Source organism: Cupressus sempervirens, chromosome 1 (assembly GCF_028749045.1).
Source record: "Cupressus sempervirens isolate cs-2001-9-10 chromosome 1, ASM2874904v1, whole genome shotgun sequence".
In the NCBI taxonomy this organism is placed as follows: Eukaryota; Viridiplantae; Streptophyta; class Pinopsida; order Cupressales; family Cupressaceae; genus Cupressus; species Cupressus sempervirens.
This window is the reverse complement of record NC_143118.1, coordinates 400,584,509-400,609,567: the sequence shown is the minus strand read 5'-3', so window position 1 is coordinate 400,609,567 and position 25,059 is coordinate 400,584,509. Positions and strand designations below refer to the sequence as shown.

The following is a 25,059-nucleotide window of genomic DNA, read 5'->3' as shown; positions in this document are numbered from 1 at the left end:
TGCATGTTACCAAATCTTCAATTAAGGTTCTGTCATGTGTGGGTTAACATCTAGGATGTTGTCCCAACCTTGTTAAGCAACTATTTTGGTAAACCAAAATAGTCCCTTAACCAAAATGCCATTATACTGCTATTTCCTTAGTTCTGCCCTAGCAACCCATAATTGGTAAATCTACCAGAACTCATGCAAAACTTAATATTACTTTTCGTGCTCTTACACACGTGTTGTATACTGTTTGTACTACCTTCCCTCAAGTCTGCAAGTCTCCAAGTGCTTCCAATGAAGCGTGTTGAACCAAACTATCTAATTGTTCATTGTTTACCTTCATCATACTCGGACATTTTATAATTCAACTTTCACATTAGCTTTTGCCATCTCAAAAAAAACTATCTGTTGCCATGAATGACAACCCTAATACTTTACATTAGCCAAATTGCCAACACTTGCACACCCATGCATGTTGCTTACATGTGTTTGATGGGGTTTAATGTTTTTTTCCTTCAAAAAAAAATCTTATGTTCCCCCGAGTTTCTGGGACGGGTTTCCGGGATGGCAAAACATTTTGCCGATTTTGGGGACCGGGGGGGACGACAAACATGGACAACAAAAGTGACATTTTTGTTTATTGTTGTTTATTTGTTGTGTTATAAAAAATTGGGGATGGATGCAAGTCCCCAATGAAGTCCTTGGGATGGGGACATTCCCGTCCCCAAAACGTTGGCTTTTTTTGGGGGGGGGGGGGGGGGGATGCTTCCTTGGGGAACGTAAAAAAAAATCTTTAATTCTAAGTTACATGGGATTCCTTTGTGGGTTTATAAGTTTTTCCTAAAAATTATTTGGTTGGTTTTGGTTTTTTCTTAAAAAACTAAGCTTTGTATTGTTTGGTTTTGATTGATTTTTCACCTCAAAAATCATGTTGGGTTTTGATCAAATTTTCATCTCAAAAATCATGTTAAATTTTTTCGATTGTATGGTGCTAATCACAAAGTTTTGGAGGGTTTGCTGATTTTTCCTCAAAATCGTGCTAGTTCTCAGTATTCGTCTTTGTCTCCAGCTCCAGGGAAGAGCAACTTCATTATCCAACATCAAGTTGGATATTTTGTGATGATTTTTGGTTAGATGTTTTGCTGATTCTGAGAGGGTTAGTAGCAGACTTATCTCGGTGGTAGATTCAGTGGGAGGCTCTTGTCTCATGTTGCAAAGCATTTTGAAGAAGGGGACACCCTTCTTTGTTCATTTCTCAATTGATTTTGGCTTCTTGGTCAAAAACATTTTGCAGATCCAGGAAGGGTCTCAACAACAACAAAATGTAATTAAGGGAGGGTATTAGAATATTCTAATGTTTCTTTAATGGTAATCTTAGTTAGTCTTTAGTTTATTAGGTAGTTTCTATTTATGTCTTTAGTTCACGATTGTCTCTTTTAGAAACATTTGTCTTTGTAAATCTATATAAGGAGATTTCATCTCCTTTATTTAATACAACTGCAACAACATCGATTTATCATAACATTTTATTATCATTGATGCATGTTAGGATGATATTCAAAATCTCCCCATCAATCTTCCCTTCATTAAGATTCCTGGCAAATATATTAGAAAAGAAACTCACTACTTTATTAATTTCATTAGCATTTTCTACTATGTTACCATTTCTGATCTTTGATTGAAAAGATTTTGTTTTGAGATCTTACCTTAACTAAATTGTGGAAGAAATTTGTGTGTCTATCCCCATCATGTAACCAAGTTGCTCTAGATTTCTGCCACCAAAAGCTGTTTTCCCTGGCTAAAATTTCGTAATATTATTTTTGAAGCTCCTTCAGAACAAAATCTGCGTCATACAGAGCATTTTCAATAACCTTTAGATTCAAGACTTCTAATTCTGATTCCACTTTGAATTGTTCAGAAAACATGTTCTTAAATTCCACCCTATTCCATATCTTCAGCTGTTCCTTTAAATATTGTAATTTCTTAAAGAAGGTGAAGCCTTTATTCCCTTCTCTTCGAGGGGCATTATTCCACCAATACGTGATCTTGTCCATAAGACTGGGGTCCTTGAACCACATCCCTTAAAACCTAAAGGGTGCCCGCTCTGGTGTGGAATCCTCATGAATTCTCAAATAAATAGGGAAATGAGCAGACCCCGAGAAGGGTAGGATTCAGCTTGACACAACCAGCTAGCCTTACTCCAATCTCCTGATAGCATGAATTGGTCAAGATTCTCAGCAATATTTAAAAATCCACCTCTTGTATTGGTCCATGTGAAATTCCAATTACAAAACTCCATATCCTTTAAATCTTGTAGAGTAACAATTTTCATGAGGTCCTTTTGGCTTTGACTCATCCATCCTTGATCCCCTTTTTTCTCTGTTGGTGAAGGAATAGCATTGAACCCCCCCTAGAAGATGAAGATTATCCCTTAAAAACTCAATTGGGAAGAGATAGTCTCCCATAGCAGTTTCTCAAGACTCGTGTTGTTGGGACCATATATATTTGAAGTATAGAAATGAGTTAAACGCTGTTTGGACGTGACTCTCACCATTTGCCAATTTGCTCCTTGGTCTATAAGTCTAACATTTGTAGTAACTTCCTTCCACAATATCCCAAGATCTCCTGAAGCTCCATCAGCAGCCACAAAAAACACATTTCCAATTAGAAAATCTTTTAGTTAATTGATTTAAGCCTTCTACCCCTACTTTAGTTTCCTGTAACATAACCATATCCAATTGCACTTGATCAAGACATCTCTTGATCATACACACTTTGTCAGGGGCATTGCAGCCCCTGACATTCCACGAAAGGACCCTCATTGCTGCTGGGAACAGGCATAGCCTCTTTCTGATCTCAGCAGTTTAGTCTGGTCTACTCCATTACCAACCAATTCCAACTTCATCTGATTTGTTCTAGCTCCCCTTTTCTTCTTTTCCCCTATTTTCGGTTTAGATATATGAGATTGAGTTTGTCTTACCCCTCGGTGATCTACAATATCCATTTGATCAAGCAGACCAAAAGTATCATGGTCCTCTTCTTCATCTTGGGTTTCATAGCCTGAATCTATCTAAATTATTCCCTCAACCGTTATGGGATCCTTCAAATAAATCCTCAAGAGTTCGAATTGGGGAGATTTGCCTATCCCCAAAAGGAGAGTTATCCTAGACTTCCTTTCGATTCATAAGTGTTGGACCATCATCCTCGAGTTTTTCTTTCTCATTATCTGGTTTTGCACTTTGACCCCCTCCTACTTTATTACATACTGTGGATTGTTTCCTCTTGATGGTCTAGAGTTTGGAATGAAAGATGGAAGAGTCTCAATAGAATTCTCTGAAGCATTGTCCTTCACCTTGATCCTTAACTTGCCCACTAACATCTCACCTTCTGTAACTTTCTCCACCAAGGTTTGGCTGTCAAGGCGTTGAGAGTCTTGTTACACTGCAAGTTGGGGTTTCTTTAACAACCTGGGTTGACAGGGATTCCATTGTAACCACTGCATTTTTTTCATTGTTCCCATCAAAGGAGTTGTCAATCAACCTTTGGGAAAACTCAAATTTATCCTTTGAGTTATGCATATATGACCAACGATTGTATATCTTATTCATACTATTTAAAAACTGCATCCGACTTGTTCTCTGATTCCGTTAGAACTCTAATAACATCCATAGATTGTTTAGTCTTCAATGCCTTTCCTTTTAATGACTCTGTTCCTATATGTCTTGTAGATTCATTAAAAGCCCCAACATCCACTACAACCCTTTGCTTCCATTCGCCTTTCTTTGATCCAATAACTATAAAATCTGGCACCTTATTGCATTCTTGGACTTTAACTAATATCCTTGGGGCCATTGAAAAATCATCCACGTCCACTACTTCATCTGAGGATAGAAATGTTCCCAAGCTGTCATTGATAAGTTTCAGGGTTTTTGTCATCCGTGTATTCGAAAGGGAGATTGTGTAACTTAACCCACATTGCTAACTCCTTAACTTTCTCTTTAGAGGATCAAAGTTGGGGTCCATTCACGTAGATAAACTCCTTTCCCTTCGATCATTAATGGAGCACTCCTCAAAATCCTTTCCTTATCCTCCTTAGAGGGGAAAATCATTAAATAAAAGTTATTTGCCATTATTTTCAAGGTATAGTTTCTACCCCAGTTCCTACCACACCAATCCTTAATCTTATTGACGAACATGCCCCCATCGATTTCATTATTAAAGCCTTATCTTTGAATAAACAAACAAATTCTTGCCATTGTATATTATTGACATGCATTGAAGAAGCTTTATCATATTCAACATTTCCACTTACCTCTGGTCATTTCTCATTTTCCACTTGCGATTTCTTGGGCCTCCAAAATCTCCTCTCAATCTGATCAAATATGATGTTTTTATTTATTGGGAAAAACCCATTATGCAACTCTGGATATCACTTCCATTTCTCCCAATCCCTTCCATGCCTAGCTTCCCATGTTTGCATATCTCTCGACTTCCAACCCTGTTGCTTATTCATTGAGCCACTTGTTCAAACAATAGTATTGAAGCTTCTCTGAAATCTCCTATTGAAGGGCCACCAATTACCATTATTGCATCCATATTCATTTGAGGCTTGCTTGCCTGATCCTTGAAAGCTGTTACGAAGTAATTGGTAAAATACTCGCTTGTTATTAACAGAGACCAAAAGGTCAATACATACAAAAGAATAAAACGATGTTTCCTTAGGAAACGATCGTAAAGAATAAAAACATTCTATTCTAACAAATTAACTAGATATTTACAATAGATTACCATTAACTAATAATAGATGACTATCTATTATCGTAACACCCTCCCTTAATGGTTAATCTATCTAGAACACCAAGCTGTCCTTCGAACTTGACAAACTTATCAGGACCAAGAGGCTTGGTGAGAATGTCTGTAGTCTGATCTGTGGTAGGAACATGCTGCAAATCTATAGTCCTGTCTTCAACCAGCTGTCATATGTAATGACAGTGAACAACCACATGCTTGGTTTGTTCATGGAAGATTGGATTTTGGACTAATTTGATAACGCCTTTGTTATTAACAAACAAAGTAGTCGGTCCTATTGGTGACATCTGCATATCCCCAAGCATCTGACGAAGGCAAACAGCTTCACATCCTACCTTAACAGTACCTGTTTATTCGGCCTCTGTAGAGGAGAGAGAAACTGTCCGCTACTTCTTATTGGTCCATGTGACTACACCTAATTCCAAACTGAACACATCCAAAAGTTGACTTTGTATCATCAACAGAGCCTACCCAATCTGAATTTGTGATCCCACTGAGTTCAAGATCAGAACTTTGAGAGTACAAAAGTCCATAAGCGGAAGTGCCCTTCACATAACGAAGCACACGCTTTGCTGCCATCCAATGATCAACCTTAGGAGCTCTCATAAAGCGTGAGATATAGTTGATTGCAAAGCTGATGTCAGGCCTAGTAGTAGAGAGGTAGATGAGGCTACCTACTAGTTGCTTGTATGTAGTATCATCAACGGAAGGAGGATCAGACTTTGCAGATAACTTGAGACCTTTCTCCATAGGTGTAGATGTAGGCTTGCAATTGAATTTTTCTAATAGGGCCTTGACATATTTGGATTGAGAGATGAATATACTAGATGATTGTTGCCAAACTTCAACACCTAGGCAATAATGCATGAGCCCAAGGTTAGTCATACCAAAAGACTAGCATAAATCCTGTTTGATTCCCTGAATCAAAGATGTTGAATTGCCAGTGATGATCATATCATCCACATAAATAACTAGAAGGATGATGTCACCGTTAGTAGTCTTGATGTACAGATTTGAGTCTGAAGAACTCCTCTTGAAGCCTTGATCACTGAGGTACTTAACAATTTTTATGTACCATGCCCGAGGGGCTTGCTTTGAGCCATGGAGAGCTTTTACCAATCTGAGAACTTGATGTTCGTTGCCAGCAACCTTGAAATTAGGAGGCTGCGTCATGTAGACCTCTTCATGGAGATCACTATTTAGGAAAGCACTCTTGACATCCATCTGATGGACCTTCTAGCCAAATTGTGCTGCCATGGCTAGGACTAATTTGATGGTGCTCATCTTTGCAGTAGGAGCAAAGGTCTCCTCATAATTAATGCCCTAACGTTGAGAAAAGCCTTGCGCCACTAAACGAGTTTTGTACTTAACCAAAGTACCATCCGATTTGTATTTGATTTTGTCAACCTATTTGTAGCCAATGGGTTTCTTCCCTGGTGGAAGATCTGAAAGGACCCAAGTGTTGTTCTCAACAAGTTCCAGTGTTCAAATGTCATGGCCTGTTCCCACTTTGGAATTCCTTTAGCCTCGGAGTATGTTTGAGGTTCAAACACACTGTGAATGTTGGCCATGAGAGCAAAATTAATAGACTGTAGTTTTGCTCTTTTTCTGAGTAGTTCCCCCATCAATGAGCTCATTATCATGAAGATCAACAAGTGTTGTAGCCCACCACTTAGGCCTGATAGGAGATTGACCAACATTAGTATTAGGAGATGCGTAATGGTCAGGTTCCTCATCAGAAGAATCTAGATCAAACTCAAGTGAAGCATCTACAAAGCGAGGTGATCCTACAAGAGAAGCTGGAGGTGTCTGTACATGTATCACTGGTATAATTGGAGCTGTAGGAGCTACTGGATCCCTCCCATCAAGTGGACCTAATGGAAGCCGAACTCCCAAATCATGAGCCTTCATAGGCTGGTCTGCTGGATCATGAACAAGAGAAACAAGCATGAAAGGTCCTCGCTACTCATCAAAGATTGCATCATGACTGTAGATAAGATGAGCTGTGTCAACATTGATCAGATGGTAAGCTTTGTGAAGGTTGCTATATCCAGCAAGCATGAGTTTCTGACTCTTGGCATCCAACTTGATGCGTGAGGCATCAGGGATCCAAACAAAAGCAAGGGAGCCAAAAACCTTCAGGTGACTAATTCTTGGCTTGCGACTTGACCAGGCCTCTTCCGGAGTTTAGCCTTTGATCGCTATTGTGGCTGAATGGTTCAACAGATAAACTACAATGCTAACTGTTTCTGCCCAAAACTTCTTCGGAACATGTCTGTGTTCGAGCATGGATCGAGCCATCTCGGTGATTGTCCTATTTCGATGTTCAACTACACTGTTCTGTTGTGGCATGTGGGGTGTGGCTAACTAGCGTTTGATGCCATGTGTATCCAAGAAGCTGGAGAAAACATTAGAACAAAATTCCCCCCCATTGTCTGATCTAAGAGTAATAATAGATTTCCTAGACTTTTTTTCAATTAAAGGTCTAAACTTCTGAAATACAAGAAATGCATTGGATTTCTTTTTAAGGAAATACACTCACATTTTTCTACTAAAATCATCAACAAACAACAAAAAATACCTGGACCCAAGAACAAGCTCATCTCGAGCAAGCTGTGAGAGATAATGCACATTTAAGTATCCATATCGCTGATGCCAAAGTGTGCTGACTCGAGCAGCCATAGCTAAGTCTAGATAATCACCAGAATCAGTAAGTCTGAAAAGACCATGATCCTCAAGACCTACTGCAACAATAGACTTAGTTGCCCGATCAGTGATGGTGCACAGATGTGAACTGAAGGTGACATCCAAGTGTGGAGAATGTCGTAGCAACTGATTGACTGAGAGTAGATTTAGTTCCATCCCTAAAACGTAATACACATCGAGGAATATGAGATTCCTCCCAACAGACTGAATCTGAATGTTGCTTTTGTCGACAATTGTGTACTCTTCTCCGCCACCAAAAATAACAGAGTTTGAATAAGGTTGGTAGTCAGTAAACTAGTATCTGCGGTGAGTGAAATGACGAGAGGCACCTGAATCAATGTACCAGGCAAACAACTTCACATGATCTGCAGGTCTTTTAGCCATGAAGGCGTAAAAGGCAGACTTCGTCTGCTCACTGTGCTTTGCATTGTTCGCTTTGGGCTGCGAACCTGATTGCTTAGATTGTGCAGCCAAGTGTTTCCAACATTCAACCTTCATGTGTCCAAACTTGTGGCAGTAGTTGCATTGAATGTTCTTTCGGGAACCATTTGATGCTGGAGCAAAAGACTTATGCTGAGATGGTTGTTGAAACTTGCCTTTATCCTTTTGAAAGGATTTTGCAGCAAAGGCTTGCTCTGTGGAGGTGGAACTGGAGCTGCTACCGAACTATTGTTTCCACCGATCATGCTGAAGCAGCAGTTTGCAGAGATCAGTGAACTTCAAATCAACACTAGAAGACGTGATGTTGAGAGTCTCGATAAAATGCTCATAGGACTTTGGTAAATTCCGAAGAGTGATAACCACAATATCCTTTTACTCCATCTTGTGACGGATGGCAAGTAATTGATCATGGATTTCTTGATTGATTTAGGTGTGCTTGGAGTGAGGTGTGCTCATCCATGACAATAGAAAATAGAGTGTTCTTTAGAAAGAAAGCTCTGCTTTTGTCAGAAGTCTCATGAAGACCTTTGAGATGTGTCTAGATCTCGACAGCTGGCTTGCTAGATGGAATTTGAGAAAGCTGATCATTGGCCACGGATAATTTGAGAAGCATCACCGCCTCCCAATTATTCAGATCCCATGTATCTTGATCAGAACCAGGAGCAGTGGGATGCTTCGTAACACCCACTACAATTTAATCGGTGTTCCGATTTAAAAAAATGGCGATAATGCGTTGCTTCCAAGAGTTGTAATTCCGATTATTGAATTTGGAGTTGTGCTTGAGCAGAATGTTTGTTAGAGATGCCATGGCATGTTTTTCAATGAAAAATTGTGAAAATTGATGAAGGCACATTCTTCGAGGCAAAAAATGGAAGACCCAGAAATTTTGGAGTGATCTAGAAGAGAGCTCGAAAAACCCAGAAGGAATATGTTGTCGTTTTCTGAATCCGCTGGCTCAAAAATTGAGGCTTGAAAAATAAGGCACCTAGAAAAATTGGACAACCGAGTTGAGCTCTCAAAAACCCACCAAGAATTTGTGATCAAAAAATTTTTCCAAGCCCAAAAATTAGGGTTTTGGGCAAAACCCTATCTTGCTGCAAAACAAGTTCCAATAATGGTGGATTTGGGCAAAAAAGTTGTAGAAATTGACCAAGAACCAGGCAGATTTAGGACTACAGCTGTTGGGTGGAGGTCGCGGCAAGATCGAGAAGAGAAAACAAATCTTTTGCAGACATTTGCTGCTCCAAACATGAAGGAAAAAACACCCGACGCGAGCTGAGGAAAATCGCGAGTTGTAGACGCGATTTGCGGAGGAAATCGTGATCAGACTTGGTGCATAGCAAAGATGTCTTCAACACAGACGAGATAGCAATGAAAAATCGCGATTTGTAGCAGCTCCAAGTTTCTCAGGACGAGTTTGTGAAAATCGCGATTTTTTGGAGGGCTGACTGCTCTGTAAAAAAATAAAAAATCACATGGGATGCAAGCTTGTTTGCATTCATGAACTAGAAATCATGCAAAAATTCAAACAAATTCGAAGATTTGTTTTTGATGATGTTCCAAAATTTGAATAGAATCCCTAGCTGGGTTTTTTTTTTTTGAAACAAGAAAACTCTGAAATTATTTCAAAAAAATTTAACAAATAATTTCAAAAAGAAATTATAAATTTTTTGAAAAAATTTGAAGTATTGGCTCTAATACCATATTACGAAGTAATTGGTAAAATACTTGCTTGTTATTAATAGAATCCAAAGGTCAATATGTACAAAAGAATAAAACGATGTTTCCTTAGGAAATGATCATAAAGAATAGAAACATTCTATTCTAACAGAGAAAGCTAAAAAAGCGAAAACAAACTAAAGCTAACTAGATATTTACAATAGATTACTATTAAGTAATAATAGACGACTATCTATTATTGTAATAAAAGCTTCTTGTCCTACCTTGCAAAAACCCTCGAGAACCTTGACGATTCAGAAGCCCTCCTGCTTTTGACTGTTGCAGAGGCACCATGATGTTAGTTTTTCTAAAATTCTATCAACATTAGTGAAATATTAATTAATTAACTCTTAATGAGGGTCTTAGCTTTTAATTAAAGTTAATATTGTTCTTTCATAAAGTAGGAGGGGATATTATTGTTGAAGTATTATAGCTATGAGAGAGAATGTTTACCTGAGATATGTTGTTTTCTTTTGAGATTCATTTACTCTTCTTTATATGAAGAGACATGCGATATGGGAAGAGGCATATGTTTGGAAATATGAAAACACATGCATTATACAAAGATACATGCGTTTGGAGATATGAAAAGATATGTAACATGCAAAGAGACATGCATTTGGAAATATAAAGAGACTTGCATTTGAAAAATGAAGAGACTTTTGGTTATGATATGAGGAGTCTACCAATTCATGATCTATAAGATTGCTTTGTGTAACGAGTGTCTTAGTGTTCTTTATTTTGTTTAGTTTTGTTTCTCTTTTTTTTGGTGCAAAACATTAACATGGAATCAGAGCAGGTTTGATAACATGTAAGTGAGTTCCTCTTGTTCATTAGTTTGTGTATCTGTTGCAAATTACAATGAATATTTTGGAGTCAATCTGTATGTGTTGAAATTGTAGCTTTGATAGAGATCATATTTACCTGAAATGATTGTCCAGAGTTCTCTAAGATTCTTCGACTTTGCTGGACTGTAATAATCAATTTGGGTTATTATTTCTTGTTCTTGTTTGTTCATCTTGTTTGTGAGCTGCTTCTTCAGCAGTCAAGATATTCTCAACACCGATCTATTTGAGTCTCTGCATTTATCTCTTGCTGTGTTTGGTTGGAGTTGTATTTTATTTGTGCTGTAGCTGCTCATTGTCCAGCAGAGATCTTCTGGCATTAACCTTTGCTACGGCCTTGCTATATTTTGTTGTGCTTAGACTGTTTGTGTCTTGCTCTCTGTGAGTGCGATGGTTGTGTGGTGGCATCTCTGTATCTGCTTTTCTTTATTTGTTTGGCCTTCTTCAATGAAGTCTCTTTTCTGCTATCTTGAGTGCATACGAAGAAGCATGATCAATTGTTGGCATTCTATGGCTGCTTGTATTATTGTAACAATGAACATCTTAGTTACACATTGTGTATAGAGATTTATTGAAATGAAAATTTTGTATTGGCATCTTCACCATTAACATGGGTCATTTTTGTGGCATTTACTATGGAGCTAGAGGCTTAGGTGACTCAATTAGAGGCTTGGGTGCTCAAGGGGTTCAAGTATCACCTAGAGGGTGTTATTCTTTGATTGCAATAAATAGATAAGTGTTTTATGATTATACTTTTGAATGTTTATCATGAATTTTATGTAGTTAAGTCATGCAATAACATAGAGAATAGTGAATCATACATGCTTCTAGTATTTACTAATCCCTCTAAACAACATCTAGGATAGATTGATAAGCATAAGGATGACGAGAGATTGCATTCATAGGGAGTTAAATTCCGAGAATTCAAGGCAACCTGTCAAAGGGATAATGCACTGGAGATAAAGTTGAGACTAAAAATATTTATTACATAAAGGAAAAGCTTTATGAGCTAAAGAGAAAGGGCTTTTTTAGGCTCATTAAGATTGAGAGGGAGCTTGTGTGGTAGATGAAGAGGGCCAGGTCCTTTGCAAAGGATTAGCATGTTCGTGTAGCAGCGTGATTGCAAAAGGTTCTAATTGGTAAAGCATTGAAGTCTTTATGTAATTTATTTTGATAATTTAGTTGTGAGAATGCGGCCCCTTGATTCGAGGGAGTCTCAACTTTTGGTTGTTCTTATTATATACTATACTGAATTCTTCTCTGCAAGAGAGAAGTTTGAGGTGCAATCTCTTGTTAATGAGTTCTTTTCTATGAGCGAGAAGTTTGAGGTGCAATCCTTTGTTAACAAGTTATACTCTAAGAGGGAGAAGTTCAAGGTGCAATCCCTTGTTAACTTGTTTTTCTCTATGAGGGAGAAGTTCAAGGTGCAATCCCTTGTTAATGAATTCTTTTGTAAGAGGGAGAAGTTCGAGGTAAAATCCCTTGCTCCACCCTTTGGGAGTAACTATGGTGGATCTACCCTCTGGGAGTAGCCATGGTGGATGTCATGTGACTCCATGACTTAGTTATCTTTTATTTCACCCTTTGGGAGTAGGGTGAATGTCATGTTGAGATGATAATTTTATGTTGAGAACACATGTTATGAGATTTTGTTACTTTTTTTTTATTGCTGCCTCTTATGTTTGTCATGTTAGAGATGGCGAGACTTACGAATATTCTCTCTCTTGCAAAGAGAGCGTATTGAAGTTTTACAGTTGTGAGAGGGAATGTCTTCCTGAGATATGTTGTGGTTTCCTGAGATTTACTTGTTGTTCGTTATATGGAAGACATGTGACATGCAAAGAGACACATGTTTGGAAATATGAAAAGACATGCATTTCGAACTGTGAAAATATATGCAAAATGCAAAGAGACATGGGTTCGGAAATATGAAGAGACTTGCATTTGGAAAATGAAGAGACTTTCGGTTATGATATGAAAAGTCTCTCAATTGATGAAATATATGATTGCTTTGTGTGATGAGTGTAGTATTCTGTTAGAAACATTTACTGAGACCTCTACTATTTAATAAAAGAGATATGTTTTTGGTGTGGCTGGATTTTTCCCCTCAAGTTGGAGGGTTTTCCTAGGAAAACTTGTTGTCTTTTTGTATCTTAGTTTTCTTTATTTTCTTTATTGTTGTTTATCTTTATTTCTGGGCAAAACATTAACAATTACAATCCTCTGTCTCCCAAAATTGCTTGTCCTCAAACAAGTTAAGTACCAAATGCAAAAAAATCTGCTCATTTTCCCAAGTCGCATCTTCCACCTATGGGTCCTTCCACTTCACCTGGGCACTCTTTAATTATGCACTTCCTAAGAGCATGTTCCCTGGTTTCAATGATGGCTTCTGGAATTAAGATCAACTTTCCCTCCTCATCTAATGGCGGCAACACTGTTGAAGTAATTATGTTATAAGCCAAAGCTCTCTTTGAACGTGAGACATGAAAAATGTTGTGTACTTTGCTGCTACCTAGTAGTTCCAGCTCATATGCCACTACTCCAACTCTCTTAGCAATCTTGAAGGGACCATAAAATCTTGGGCTTGAGCTTCTTTGAGCCTCTCCTTTTGATTGATTATTGCCTGTAGGGCTGCAGTCTCAAATATACCAAATCACCAACCTCAAAATTTCTATCAACTCTATGCTGGTCTCCATATTGCTTTTGCTGTTTTGGGCTTGTTGAAGATATTTTTTCAAGGACTTCATGATGTCTTGGCTTTGCTGTAACAAATCCTTAGCTTTTTGTAATGTGTCCGATTTAGTAGGTTCCAGAAGCATGGGGATGTCAGTTCGCACTTAGATTTGAGGGTCTTAGGTTGTGTGACTTGCTATTTGTAGTAAGTTTGGTGAGAAGGGTTTCCATTTTTGACAGTGCAATAGTGACGCCTTGAGTCCAGACTTCATCAGTATTCCATTGAGCTTTGTCAATTTAATGCATATTGCAAGTTATTTGTTAAGTTTAACTTAATAAATGACTTTATAAGCTTCATGTTCTGATTTGATGGTGTGTTGAAGACAAGTGAAAGGTGAAGCTACATGTCATTTGTCGTGTAGGTGAAGTTTTGGGCTAGTTAATATTATAAAATGCACTCCGTATGAGAAATCAATCGATCTCTCATTATATGTTTATGCTTTGTGAAATTGGCAAGCTCTCAAGGGTTTGATTTTAGTTGTGGAAACTGATGATTTTCTGCAACTTTCTTTGCACTTTGAATTGGCCTCAAATTGCCAATGAATTGTACCAATGTCCGTTGGGACTTAATCTACATTTTCCAAGGGCTGGATAGACGTTTTCTTGCAAGGGTTTTTTATACAAAATTACCTCTAACTGTTGGGAATTGCACAACCATCTAGGTGGCTATATTACTAATAGTACATATTGCGTTTGGAGCTTGGAGGATGTTTGGAGGGTCTGTGATCAAGGTCTATGGCTGGTGTGAGATAAAGCGAAGGCAGCGTTTCATTATATCCAGCTGCATTCCAGATTATAGCAGCATTTCACACTCAATATTGGCAGCGAATTCTATATAAAGGGCTACGATTTGTTATGGAGCATTGGCGTGGCTTCATACATCTTCTACAAAATTGTTTCTTCTTCAAATTCCCAATGTCTATCTGCAATACTAGGCTCTTGACGTAAATAAAAATTATTGCATATTTCTATGTGCATTTGTGAGCGCTAGTAATTTGGTCAATAGCAAATTAAGCTGGCTTTCAAAAGTTAGTTATTTCTTGTATTCTAGTTGTCAATTCATTATTTGAAAAACCAAAAAAATCATACATTCTCAAAACCATTTTTTTTTACAAAACTTACAGAACAAAAAACAAAGACTTCTTAGCATAGTTTTTGAGTGAGCCAACATGGCTCATTACAGTGGTATCAGAGTAGTTTCCTGCTAGCCTTCAGGGAACTAGGTTCATTATGGCACAACAATCTATACTTGGAGTTCATTATGCTCACAGTATGACTTCAGCATCAGGGGAGGGTGAACAAGAGATTCAATTTGGCACCATGGGTGATAGAGATGCTGGTGCCTCTGGTAATAATAGGGATGCTGGTCCAAGTTAAGACATTGACAATGAGGCTAGGGAGATGCACAGGGATCTTGCACATGGCCAACACCATGTAGTTGATGTTCTGCAATAAATATCTGAGACTTTGCAGCGCATTGCTCATCCTAGAGGAAGCAACAGAGATAGAGGTACCAGGAAGGTCTCACTTAGCTCGTAGGCCTAGAGTTGACAATAGGGTGGATCATACAAGTATACATGATAGACCAAAACAACCTACTTTTCTGAGACTTGAGTTGGATGTGGCAAGTACTAAGATTGAGGGTACACCATTTGTTCATGATGTGGTGACCCGTTATGTAGAGTGGGATGCTTTACCACATACAATTAAGCAGATCCTGAAATTTGATAGGTTTCTGACACACAAAAGAGAGCACACTAGAGGTAGGCCTGGACCTGATATCAGGTAGAGGCCTAGACAAAATGACTTGAAGTAGGCAACCAACAAGATGACCTTGACTAACTTTGGTGGAAGTGGGAAGGTTACAACGAGAGCTTGGGTTCATAAACTCGATACTTACCTATCTTTGTGTCCCACTCGCTTTGCTGTGATGCACTTGGATGGGATAGCCCATGACTGGTGGCATGGGTTAGTGTCATTGCACCATGATCAGATTGTATCCTACCAAGAGTTTGTGGATAAATTGGTAGAGAGATTTGACAGGAAAGACCTCAAGACTTATTTTCATTAGTTGGTGCAGTTGAGACAGATTGGAGGTCTCGAGTCATTCATTAGCGAGTTTCAATGCTTATCAGTGATGGTGTATGACATTTCAGAGAGGAGAGGAGTGGTGCTATTCATTGAGGGAGTAGTTGAGCTTCTTAGAGGTTGGTTTAAGTCCCTGGATCCACCTACCTTGCATGAAGCTATGAAGAAGGCAAGAAACTCAGAGATGTCTACTCCATGAAACAAGTTTGCTTCCAAACCTTCTACTTCATCTTATGACAGTAAGGCAGGCCCTAAGAAGGTTGAAAATTAAGATTCTAAGAGACCTATGATGACCCCTCTAGATCAAGAAACAATTAACGATCTAAGGAGAAAGATATTTTGTTTTTATTTGTAGGGGACCTTATGATGAAAAACATGATTGCTCTTTGAAGCTTAAGGGTAAAAACAAGATGATGGAGTGGTTTTATGATGAGGAAGAGAGTTGTGATTTTTCACAATAGCCAACTGAAAATGAACAAGAGACATATGAGTGCAGTTAATAGTGTAGAAGTTATTGGTGATTCTAATCTTAAGGTAGTGTACCTTTGTAGTTAAGATTCCTTGGTCTCTTGGCAGGGCAACGAGTTATTGCTCTTCTAGATATAGGTGCCACTCATAATTTTATTGATTCACGATGGGTCTCCTAGAGGGGCATTCAGACAGAGGAGTTTGAGGGCATTAGAGTATAGGTGGCGGATGGTTACACTCTTAAGTGTAATAGGATGATTACTGAACTTCACATGAAGCTAAATAATTATGCATTTAAGGCAGATTTTTATGTTGTTGACATTGGAGGTATTGATGTTCTTGGTATGAGCTCGTTACACATGATAGAGGACATTTATCTCAGCACTAAGAAGATGGAGAGATGAGGTTTATTAAGGCTGGTAAAACTCACATCCTTAAGGCTATCACAAATAGTAATTTGAAGTTTATATCATTTAGACATATGTAGCATCTCGTTGAGCATGATAGAGTTGATTGGGCAGCGTAGTGTAGGATGCTACCTAATGATGCCCACTGGGATAGCCAAAAAACAGTGCATAAAAAAAAAGCACCAAGGGTTTTCAACACAACAAACTCGATCTGCAGTGGCCCTAAAAACCCTCAAGAATTGCAGACTGAGGACCCTAGAATTTCAAAAAAGAGCTCACAATTTTCTACTAAAAAAATTCACAAAAACCAAGAAGCCTCAAACTTTGTTTTAAAATATTTGCCAAACTTTTGAAACATTCTATCGATTAGCTCTGATACCATGTTACGGTAAATCAAAGTTATATCAAATTGAGGATTGAAAGTTCTTGTATGGATTTATAGTGTTGTTTGTAGAAGAAGCAAATGTTACCAAAAGATATAATGTGCACTTATTATTTTTGGAGAAGATTGTAGCTCCAGGTCATGTGACACTCTCAAAAACCCCAATTTGGAGAAAGCTTCCTGGGAATATTAAATGCTACAGAATTTTTCTTGACGATGTTACATTTCTGTCACATGGTTGTGTTTTCTTTCGATCACTTTTTTTTTAATTGAATATTGATTACATGTATCTTGCTCATATGAGCACCTACACTAGACCAATACAAGCTCCTTATGAGCAAACACATTAGAAATCACCCACCATGGAAGAACAAGAGTGACTATTTAATATTCCACATTTATTTAAAAAATACCTCCTATGAAAGACCAAGTGTCACAACTTTGAATTCCACTTATGATACCCCTATTTGAGAGTTGAACTCGGGCCTTCACAATGAGAGCCTGATGTGTGACTTTGAACTAATTAAGCTTTGTTTATTATCTTAGTTTATTAATTTCTCTGGCTTAGTTTTGATCATGTTTTCGCCATTAAATATTGAGTTTTAGGATTTCTTTCTCTTGTTTTACCTTCATTTAGAAAACCTTTGCTACAGCTCTTTAATATTCCTTCATAGATGTGTTGCTGATTGCTGTTTAAATGCAATGTTGCAATTCTAGCATTATATTGCAATGAATATAAAAGAGAAGTTTATTTGTTTATTTAGTTTAATGCACTTCTAACCAACTTTTTATTTTTCCATCAAAAGGTGGATAAGTTGCAAGCCACATTCAGAAGATATGAACAACTTTTGCCTAGATCAGGTGAGCGGGGGCGTCTTGCAAATGACTTGCTAGCAGGATGTGAAAGCATTGAATGGCAGGTAATATGTTTTCATAGCTTTTCTATTTTTTCATTTACTAGATGAATGTACACATGATAACTGCAACATGCCCATTTGAAGTTTGTCTTGGAATAGAAATTTGAATTCAATTTAATTTATTTATGTTAACAACATTCCAGCTAAGACTCTGGTTGGGTGTTACTGTAATTAAATGAATACTTGATTATTGTTGGTATTGTTATATATGTTTTGTAGTTTTAGCTTTTTAAACTTTTTTGGGGAGAGTGCTTCACATATCTCCTCCAAGATGGACTTTCAATCACCTAAATTTGCTTAGACTTCATTTCTTGAGGAGGTTGGTTTTTGGTGGGAAGGTAGATGAGCTTGATAGGGCCATTGCCGTGGCAGAAAGAGATCCCGTGCGGTTTAGCATTGATGAAGCGGAGCTTGAGAAGCGCAGGAGATGGACAGGGTCGACACGTAATCAGGTTTTTCCTTGTTAATTTTTTGCTTTCATGTTTTGTTATTAAGATCGATTTTTCATCATTCCGTCTTAATTCAGATCTGAAATATGCTTGTAAAATATTGTGTTGACTAATTTTTCAAGATAATGTCTAAACTTATGGTTTGAAGGATCCTTGTAAGATGCATGATTTGTTGTTCTCCATTTTCGATAGGAAGTGGAGCAGAAAAGAATATGAAACAAAAAGTATCGTTTGTTGTAATGTGTATTTCTGCAATCCAGATGGCTACATAAATCTATGTTAATGCACAATTTTGCATGTACTCTTAGATGGAAAAGCTCAGAAAAACTGTGCAAGCAGACATGGAGAAATCATTGGGGCAGAATCATTCAGCTAATATCAGATCAAATGGCACCAGGCGAGAACTGCTAAGATTGCCAAATGATCATGCGGGTGCTAAACCAAATCAGGTTATGAACCCAAATAATGATGATTTTATTACATCAGAAACGGACAGACAAGTACTATTGATTAGGTAAGATTTTTTTTCTTGAAAATTTAAACGTCAAAGTGTTCAAATAAATAGTTGTCTTTATCAACACAGTATCAAGATAAGATAGTGATGTTGGCTTTCAAGCACAGGCTCCATTTTGTGTACTGTTTTGGACATCTTCAATTTTGATTCCTTAAACCCTTTCATGCTTTGTTTTAAAATGCATGTATTACTTTTATTTACTATTAAACCATCACGCCTGATCAGTATTTCCTTGTATCATATTCACTTTGCTTACTTCTTGTTTAGGGAACAAGATCAAGAGCTAGATGAGCTTAGTGCAAGTGTGGAGAGGCTCGGTGGTGTTGGTCTCACAATACATGAAGAACTCATGGGACAGGTAATTTTTGTTTCTTGGCCTATTCCCTTTATATCTTTCTTGAGTCATCCATTATCTGCAATATACTATATTTTTTGTGCTTCTCTTGCTCTTCATCCTGATGATGGATCACGTAGTGTGATTCGAAACGTTGATGGTAAAAATCTTAACACAATCGAATCCAGAAACATACCAGTACAATTTTTGTTTGGTTAAATTTCAGTTATTGAAATTGAATGAATTAAAAGGAAGCAACTGATTACAATGTTTTATAGTAATTCCCAAAGAGTAGTTGGTTCAATCATATTTGAACGGTGTTTTATATGTTAATTCGAGATTACTCATATATGACTATATAAACATTTTCTGCAGGAAAAGCTTTTGGAGGAACTTGATCAAGATATGGATAAAACATCAAATAGGCTCGACTTTGTTCAAGTTAGTTTGAGAGTTATCTGTTCGCTTATTTTTTTTAATTGTTGAATCATAAATCTAATCTAGTGTTCATAAGATTCTTGTATTATAAAGCACATGGTTTAATTTTTTTTTCCAAACTTTCTAAAGTGGGACAATTCAACAAAAAAAGAGGGAAACTGACACGGTAAGAGCTGTATGCAAAGTATATGAATATTCTGTTCGGCGGCGTGATAAATATTAGTCAGTCTGGAGTTAATGGAGTATATCCTGAAGAGTGAGCATATAGTGGATTGGCAATAAAGAAGCAGTTAAAAGGCTACTTTTTGATACTAACTAATGAATCAACCAATAGTTTTTTTTGGCTGAACCCAAAATATTAATTCTTGTGATTTCTAATTCACAACTCTTTGTAATGCAGAGGAAGGTGGCTCTTGTGATGAAGAAAGCAGGAGCCAAGGGACAGATAATGATGATTGTATTTTTGGTTATATTGTTTATGGTGTTGGTTCTTCTTGTATTCTACACCTAGCATCTCTTATAGCATCTGTGGCAGTTGAATATTAATTGTATTCTGCAATGTGCAATAACACAATATCACAATGTTTCTAGTGGTATAGAAAGTGGATCCACTATAGAAGTCTTAAGTTGTGCAGTTTCTCATCTCATATCTGAGCCATTTAAACCTGACGATTACACCATTTCTGGAATGGAATAATGCGTAAAAATCTTCAAGCATCATCTTATCCCTTGTAAGCCATCTATCGAATTATCCGTATTACCAGATCTATATGTAACCTGTTCTAGCTGCTTTATCATTGAGCATTTTGAAGTTAATAATAGTGATTTTATTTTGACAATATGAAACTGTCTCTGGTCAATCCTTGTTCCAATCTGTTTATGCAACTTGCTATTGAGTTTCTATACATGTTAAAATGGTATATCTGTATCTTTAATATGGAAGATTAATTTCAAATTCAGTTTTCTTTATCACGTTGACCTCTCTTCTTGACTATTAGCTCAACTTTGTCTCAAAATAGCTTGGTAATCATATCAACATCATTGTTTTCAAATTAACTCTTGTATTGGCATTTAAATTTTGATTCTTCTAAAACTTTTAGTATATTTCTTAGATCCAAGTAAATGCACTCTCTTACTCATGGGTATGGAGCTGATATGATACTTAGATTGTGCCTTCTATAGCGCTAAGGTTAGCAGTTTTTCAAAAGGCACATGAATATTTAACCTTAATGCCATGTAGCCGAATGTATCTTAATGTGTGAAACTTATGTAGGAAGTCAATAAATAGACAGAGCTATTAAAAGGTCTAAATTCTAATTTATTTTATTTTCATATATGTTGAGATTCAGATTTACTTTAAATGATGTTTTGGCTTTTATTTTGTTGCAAGCTACCACCCACTTATTTGAGCTTGCCTTTATTATGGTTTATCTATTGGATAGCCAGTGACACACATCACTGTATGATGACCTGATCCTATGCTAAAAAGTCGCATCATTGCTATTGAATCTTACTGCTGTTACCCACCTCTGAATTTCCCTCGAAGTAATGGGTAGCCAACTTTGAACCTTCCAGAAATAAATTCTAGTGCTTTGAGGGCATATCTCACTCTTTTTCCTACAAACAATGACATGTAGCATTTGCATGTTGGAAAAAACATGCATGTTTAAAATTTGCCTTTCGTTGTGCTTGGTTTAGCTGCTTTTGTTTTGAAATACGTGGGATTTATCCCCATGTCCTAGCCCAGCGACCAGCAGGCCATATCTTGGGTACCTGCATGAGCTAGGGTGAGACTAGTTTCTCCACGGGTGAAATCAGCAGCCCAAAAGATATCCCACCTATTAAACCAGGGAGGGGATTCGAACCCGAGATTATAGGGAACTATCCACAACCTTAAGCTACTTTCTTTTTACATGAATTTTTATGTGGAGCATAGGTTTATTTTTCCTTGAATTATAATTTAACATTTGTGACAAAAAAATTATTCTTTGGGGGCCCTTCCCTGTTTCTCTCTTAGTTCTTGGTGGTCTTGGAGTGCTGTTATACTAGATCCAATGTAGGGAAGTGTAATGGGTAAAAAAGGTTTTTCTCTGTTTGCATGCAGCTGTTGAAAGATAAATGCTGGTTAATAAGAAGCATTCTCTGCTCGGTCGAAAATATCAAATGATAAATCAGCTTGTATCTCTCAGACCTTCCTGAAACTTAACATATTTCTTGTGAATAAATTCTTTGCGGGAGTGTTAGGATGAAGGTTTAGAATTTTCTTTGAGAACTTAATAAGTTATGGGGTTGAAAACATGATATAACAGCGGGCAAAAGTAGAAAGTTTACCAGTATCTGAATGTGCCCTTATGAGTATATATGGCGCCCTAGGGACTTGGGAACTTCCAGAGGGGATGCTCCTGCCCCTAAAGAAACTTGGGAATGTAGTCACTTTTAAGGCCATCTTGACTCGTAATATATGACCTGAGGCAAATGTAGGAAATTTACTAGTTTTTTAGCATTTGCCCATGTATTTAGGTGATGTCCTGGCCAGGCCTGGAATTTGGCAATCACGTGTCTGTTGTATGAATTTTTAACGATGGTCTGATTATTTTATTGCCTTTCATTTTACGTCTTAAGAAAAATATTGATTGTCAATTTTCTTTTTAAGTTACAAATAATCTAATAAACTATTTTAAATTTAAATAAGATCATCAATATAATGTATTATATATATTAAATATAAAAATACCTTCAAATATAAAGCATCTAACAATCTAATATAAAAGTAAAAATTATTCTATTTAATGCATTTGAGATTAAGATACAAATTATAAATTAATAAAAATAAATAATATCAAAGATCAATGACTCTTTTTGACTTTGTGTTCTTCTATATTGTTGATGTTTAATAGCTTCATTCAGATAAACTTACTATATTACTATAATACATTATAATATAAATTATTAAATTTAACAAATAGACATATCCTTTGGAATATGTCTCCTCATTACTTATGGTTAATATAAATATGAGAGAGCTATCTTTTGAATATATAAATCATATATAGACAATGTTATTACATTTGTAGTGATCCTCATAATTTTAACACGGTGTCAAGTTAGATTGCAAATGTAAGAAAATGATTAAGCAAAGGAGAAAGAGAAGGAAGTCAAGATCTGAATCAACTGAATCAATTGAAAATCTCAATGCATTCCCAACATTCTTATCACTCTCGACATGAGATAGTGGATTTAACAGGATCAAGAAGCGGGTAAAATCAGACTATACAAAACAAAGTCCATTTACAAGAACATCACAAAGATATTTTTTCTATCTAATTGCTGGGTAAGTGTAACGCCTCGCCAAGGGATCCAAAAGAATTAATCTAAAGTTTTATAAAGTTTGCCAAACATTTTTTTTAAAACAAGAAATAACAACATACACATCAAACATAAAGTAGCGGAAGCAATAATATAAAATCATCTACAAGCATACATAATAGGTTACATTCTTTGAGGATTCCAAGACATTGAATCACATTTAAATATAATTAATACTAATCAAATAAATACCACATCCATATGAAAGAATTACTAAAAGTCTAACATCCATTTAAATAATATACATTTGTTCTGAATGCAACTTGGCAATAAAATTCAGAATGCTCAATCATCCATTGTACATGTCACAGGGTGTGAAAGGCTAAAAGAATATACATTTATACAAATAGAATTACATCATCCTCCTCGGATCCATCATACAAAGTACAATACCATAAATGAAACCATCCATCATAAAACATATAAGCATCCATCATAAGATATAACCATCCATCATAATGATACAAAGATATAATAAAAGGAAATGCAGACAAGGAAACTCTAGCCACGGTAGCAACGAACGGATCTCAATGGTAAGAGTAAAAAGCACTACCACCCGACCACGTGGTAACCCAAAAAGGTCCACTCCCACACGCTGAGATAGTCTCAAGTCCCAAACATGATAACAACCCAAATATCAAAAGTACTCTCTAAGTCCAGGAAGTCCTAAAAGTAATCTAACTTAAAGGTTCCAAGACAAATCAACATCTAAACCCAGAGACACATAAAGACACGTAGGAAACCTACTATGCAAGCAGGCAAGTGTCATCGCATGAATCAACGTTAGAGTTATCCTAGCAGTCTCTTAGGACCCTGACCCCCTAGCGATCCTATGTGGCACTAGTATCCTCTCGTACTAACAAGGCATACTAACGATGCAAAGCTGCAACCAAGCGTTCTCTCTACTCCCATCCTAGTCTATACTAGCACTTGAGGCAGGGGCAAGAACATACAAAGACTCTTATTAGGTTCAACACTTATTAAACAACTTACAATGGGTTACCCTGGCAGCCACTTAGGGCCCTGACCTCCATTGCAAGCCACTTCCTGACATTACATAAAGATAACCTACCCTAAGCTTATGAAATCACAAATCAAAGAATCGTAGTAAAATCACCTCAGCCCTACACAAGTGACTAGAAAGCATCCAAAAGATAAATCACAATACCCATTAGTTCTCTACGAGCAACTGGAAAGTATCTCAAAATATTGATCAAAGACTCAAAATGGTTAAGTTAGATATATCATGGCATTCATCTCACCATCCCATAATGAAAACGAAAATAGTAACCAACAATAAAATCACTCATCATATAGCATACCAACACATTACCATGGTTGAGTTAAAAAGATCAAGATCAGTTCAACATAATACCACATTCACAAAACTCCCAATCCTCTGGAAGACGTCCTAAAACTAGTCAACACTCTAGTCAACCCAAACCCAAAACATAGACAACATATAGATAAACAAAGTATAGGTTCCCTAGTTTGGTTTGATTTGAAAACATAGTGATGAGTTAAATGTAAGGTTTCAGTTTTCATTTCAAAGTACGTTTCAAGTAAAAGATTCTTAGTTTACTGTACAAGTTAACTCATTCATTTATTTGAATAAAATATAGAATTACCCTTATTTATATTAAGTCATTTCCCTGGTATACTCTAAGGATAATTTATGTATTTATTTTAAAATTACTAAAAATAATCCTCATTGATTTCCAATAAAACAATTTGCGATTTTATTAAAGTCGAAATTAAATGAGTCCACAACCTTATCAACTAAAGTTTCATTATTAAATAAATAAATAAAATTATATTATATTATGTTCAATTAATTAATAATTAATATATATAATAATAACTATATTTTAATTATTTATTACAAATTAAAAAATAATTTTAAAAACTTTATTTAATAAATAATATTTAAATTTTTTATATTAAATAACATATAAAAAATCTTTTAAAAAAATTTAAATTAAATACAAATTACCCTTGCGATTTTTAATGTAATAGGCATTGTTTATTACAGTTGCCGGTCCTTTTAAAAGGATGATCACCTATTGTTTATTATAGTCACCAGTCCTTTTAAAAGGACAACCACCTGTTGTCGTAGGGTGCTTGGGATCATAGTGGTACATACCACTGCTGTTGCAGTACCTTGTGATCAGCAGGGGTACCACTATTTTGCGGTGAGGGGAGGAGGTGGGCGAAACCTGCCCTCCTTATATATATATATATATATATATATATATATATATATAAAATAATTCAAACCCCCTTTTATATATATATATATATGTTATTTATTTAATTAATAAAATAATTCAAACCCCCTTAAAAATATTATATATATATATAACAGGTTCCAACATTAATCTGACATGGAAAATACAAGAAACTCATCAATTTATTTATTTATATTATTTTTAAAGAAAATTTTCATTTTAATTCAAAC

The 25,059-nt window shown here is 36.4% G+C and overlaps 1 protein-coding gene across 4 annotated transcripts in view; it reads left to right on the top strand.

The window, feature by feature from the left end:
- Positions 1-20,081, top strand: part of SYP61 (syntaxin of plants 61) — a 74,957-nt gene extending 54,876 nt beyond the window's left edge. For all 4 annotated transcript variants that reach the window (XM_089827025.1, XM_089827034.1, XM_089827050.1 and 1 more), the window contains exons 4-9: positions 17,390-17,503; positions 17,839-17,952; positions 18,258-18,463; positions 18,731-18,821; positions 19,173-19,238; positions 19,636-20,081. In XM_089827025.1, coding sequence (XP_089683151.1) covers positions 17,390-17,503; positions 17,839-17,952; positions 18,258-18,463; positions 18,731-18,821; positions 19,173-19,238; positions 19,636-19,746 — 702 coding nt within the window. In that variant the 3' untranslated portion in view covers positions 19,747-20,081. The remainder of the gene's footprint in view (positions 1-17,389; positions 17,504-17,838; positions 17,953-18,257; positions 18,464-18,730; positions 18,822-19,172; positions 19,239-19,635) is intronic.
- Positions 20,082-25,059: the final 4,978 nt, after the last annotated feature.